Source organism: Rosa chinensis, chromosome 3 (genome assembly GCF_002994745.2).
Source record: "Rosa chinensis cultivar Old Blush chromosome 3, RchiOBHm-V2, whole genome shotgun sequence".
NCBI classification, from domain to species: domain Eukaryota; kingdom Viridiplantae; phylum Streptophyta; class Magnoliopsida; order Rosales; family Rosaceae; genus Rosa; species Rosa chinensis.
This window is the reverse complement of record NC_037090.1, coordinates 33,838,966-33,841,848: the sequence shown is the minus strand read 5'-3', so window position 1 is coordinate 33,841,848 and position 2,883 is coordinate 33,838,966. Positions and strand designations below refer to the sequence as shown.

At 40.4% G+C, this 2,883-nt stretch overlaps 1 protein-coding gene across 1 annotated transcript; it reads left to right on the top strand.

The window, feature by feature from the left end:
* The first annotated feature begins 245 nt into the window (after positions 1-245).
* On the top strand, positions 246-2,639 carry LOC112193914 (polygalacturonase At1g48100). Its single transcript, XM_024334176.2, has 6 exons — positions 246-924; positions 1,013-1,180; positions 1,262-1,306; positions 1,389-1,596; positions 1,684-1,765; positions 1,869-2,639. The coding sequence occupies exons 1-6, from the start codon at positions 514-516 to the stop codon at positions 2,368-2,370; spliced, it is 1,416 nt and encodes a 471-aa protein (XP_024189944.1). The 5' UTR covers positions 246-513; the 3' UTR covers positions 2,371-2,639.
* The last annotated feature ends 244 nt before the right edge of the window (positions 2,640-2,883 follow it).

Below are 2,883 nucleotides of genomic sequence, written 5' to 3'. Positions count from 1 at the left end.
CGGCCAAAGAAAATGACAGTTATGGGAAGAACATGGGGGCTTTATTTATGGATTGCCCACCCATTTCCAATTCTCGTTATTCCGTTACCTTTTCCCTGAACCAACAAAAAGAAAAAAAAAAAAAAAAGGGCAGCCAATTCCTCTATGGGTATTGGTCGGTTTCCACCCCCTTAAAACCATTAAAAGAATTGCAGCATAGTTAAAAAGTTTGAAGCACCTCCACTACCAAAACCATACTATATATACACCCTCCTCACCCTTTCTGATTCTGCATGAACCCAAACCCCCAAAACCCCAAGTCTTCACCTTGTCCAACTTGCTCAAATAGTACTCAAACTGGTCACATTCTCCATCTCCCACTAGTTCCTACTTCCCAAAACATAGGTTGACAATGACAAACCGGCCAGCCTAGCTTGTTGAGTTTCAGTGAAAGTAAACTCTTTCTTTGTTAGTTGGAGCACTAAAAATTCTCTTTGTTCCCAATATTGACTGGAGCTTAGTGAATCCCTCACCATGAAGAAGCTTTCCAAATTGTCACTAATGTGCGTTTTATTCTTTGGCTTCTTTCTTCTGTCAACCCAAGCCAGATGGCATAACCATACCAAACACAGCAAGCACAACCACCCTCACAGGATTTCTTACATTTCACAGCCTCCTTCCACTTCACCTGGACCTACAGCTAGTTATAGTCCTCCTCCCGAAGAGCCTAAGAATCCATACAACTCTACACCTGGTGTTTTTGATGTTCGATCATATGGGGCTGTTGGGGATGGCCAAACAGATGACACACAGGCATTGAAGATGGCTTGGGACACAGCCTGCCAAAGTGAATCACCAGCAAAGATACTTGTTCCGAACCATTTCACATTCATGATTCAGTCCACAATATTTACCGGTCCCTGCCTTTCAGGCCTGGTGTTACAGGTAATGTACTAATTTCTTGTCACTTTTTGGCCAACTCAAGGTGAGAAAAAGACTTATCATTTTGGGTACATTTGGTACTGTGAATAAGGTTGATGGGACTATAGTACCACCTGATGGACCAGAGTCCTGGCCAAAAAACAACAGCAGGCGCCAATGGCTCGTCTTTTATCGAATCAACGAGATGTCGCTGCAAGGGGGTGGTGTTATAGATGGGAGAGGAGACAAATGGTGGCATCTTCCCTGCAAACCCCACATGGTATTTTTTTTAAGTGGTTCATATTTGGTCTTAAATTTTTGGTGATTTAGGAAACTCCTAATATTAATCAATTTTTCACAGGGGATAAATGGAACCACCTTGCCCGGACCATGTGATAGCCCAGTTGTAAGTTGCAAAGTTTTGTTCTATGTAACGTTAGCCAAGTATATTATTGTGCTTTGATTTATGTCATGATTTTTTTATGCAGGCCATTAGGTTTTTCATGAGCTCTAACTTGACAGTACAAGGTCTTACGATTAAGAACAGCCCCCAATTCCACTTCAGATTTGATGGTTGCAGGAATGTGCATGTAGAGTCCATTTCTATATCAGCTCCTGCTCGAAGTCCAAATACAGATGGGATTCACATACAGAATACTAATGATGTCAAAATTTATAATTCAGTCATTTCTAATGGTAGGAGCATTACTAAACCTTCAATACCACTATTTATCCCGGCCCATTGGCTCTCATGATGTTAATAATATCACTTCTGTTCTGTAGGTGATGATTGTGTATCAATTGGATCAGGCTGTTATGATGTAGACATAAGAAACATCACTTGCGGTCCTGGTCATGGAATCAGGTAATTCCCTATTGGTTTTCGTTTACTCATCAGTATGATCTAATTAATTTACGAATTTTTTTTTTTCTCAACTGACCAATGTTTTCCTCGCTGTTGTGCTTAGCATTGGGAGTCTAGGAAACCACAACTCGCGAGCATGTGTGAAAAATATTACAGTTCGAGACTCAATAATTAGAGTTTCGGATAATGGAGTTCGGATCAAGACATGGCAGGGTGGATCCGGAGCAGTATCTGGAGTAACATTCAGTAACATTCACATGGACAATGTTAGGAACCCGATAATGATTGATCAATTTTACTGCCCTACTAAGAAGTGCATCAATCAAACTGCAGCGGTATATGTATCGGACATCCTATACTTGGGCATAAAGGGAACCTATGATGTCCGGAATGCTCCAATGCATTTTGCCTGCAGTGATTCTCTGCCATGCACTAACTTAACACTCTCAGATGTTGAGCTTCTTCCTGCTGTAGGAGATATGATGTCAGACCCTTATTGTTGGAATGCTTATGGACAACTGCAAACGCTTACTATTCCGCCGGTCTCTTGCTTGTTGGAGGGTACTCCTAGATCTGTACTGAGCGATGAAATAGACCATTGCTGATATATCTCACTGGATTCATGTTAGGTCTGTATACCAATTAGAAATCCAAAACTACAAGAGGAATTAGGAATCTGTAAGGATTGTAATTCTACTTGCAAGTGTGTGATTGTAGAGGAGGGATATTTTATGTGCTCCCTGTCATATACAATCTGTGTTTTTCTTCAAGTTCTTGTCCTAGAGATAAGTTTTTTCTAGCTTTTATTAAGACAAAAAATATTCTAGTTCTGCTGTAACACATGCATGTATGATTTGTGGGGAACGTTGGATAACTATTGTCCTTTTTGTGGCAACAATGTATATCAACTTGACAAGAATTCTCTCTCGTGCGATGCAGACTCATATGGCACGTATGTTGAAACCGGATAGAGAACTATACGGCCTGGATAGAAAAACATGCTGGTAACCCCCCACTACCTAAACCTTGCAAATTAACCTAACAAGAATTGAATAATACGTATTAGACACTTCAAGTTCTGATACCATGTTAGACAACAATTGTATAATATACTATAA

What these genes read in the sequence shown, in the direction of transcription:
- LOC112193914 (XM_024334176.2), top strand. Translation starts at nt 514, where the DNA reads ATGAAGAAGCTTTCCAAATTGTCACTAATGTGCGTTTTATTCTTTGGC. An exon ending in TAATTCAGTCATTTCTAATG is followed by an intron (nt 1,597 to 1,683) that starts GTAGGAGCATTA and finishes TCTGTTCTGTAG; the next exon opens with GTGATGATTGTGTATCAATT. An exon ending in GGTCCTGGTCATGGAATCAG is followed by an intron (nt 1,766 to 1,868) that starts GTAATTCCCTAT and finishes TGTTGTGCTTAG; the next exon opens with CATTGGGAGTCTAGGAAACC.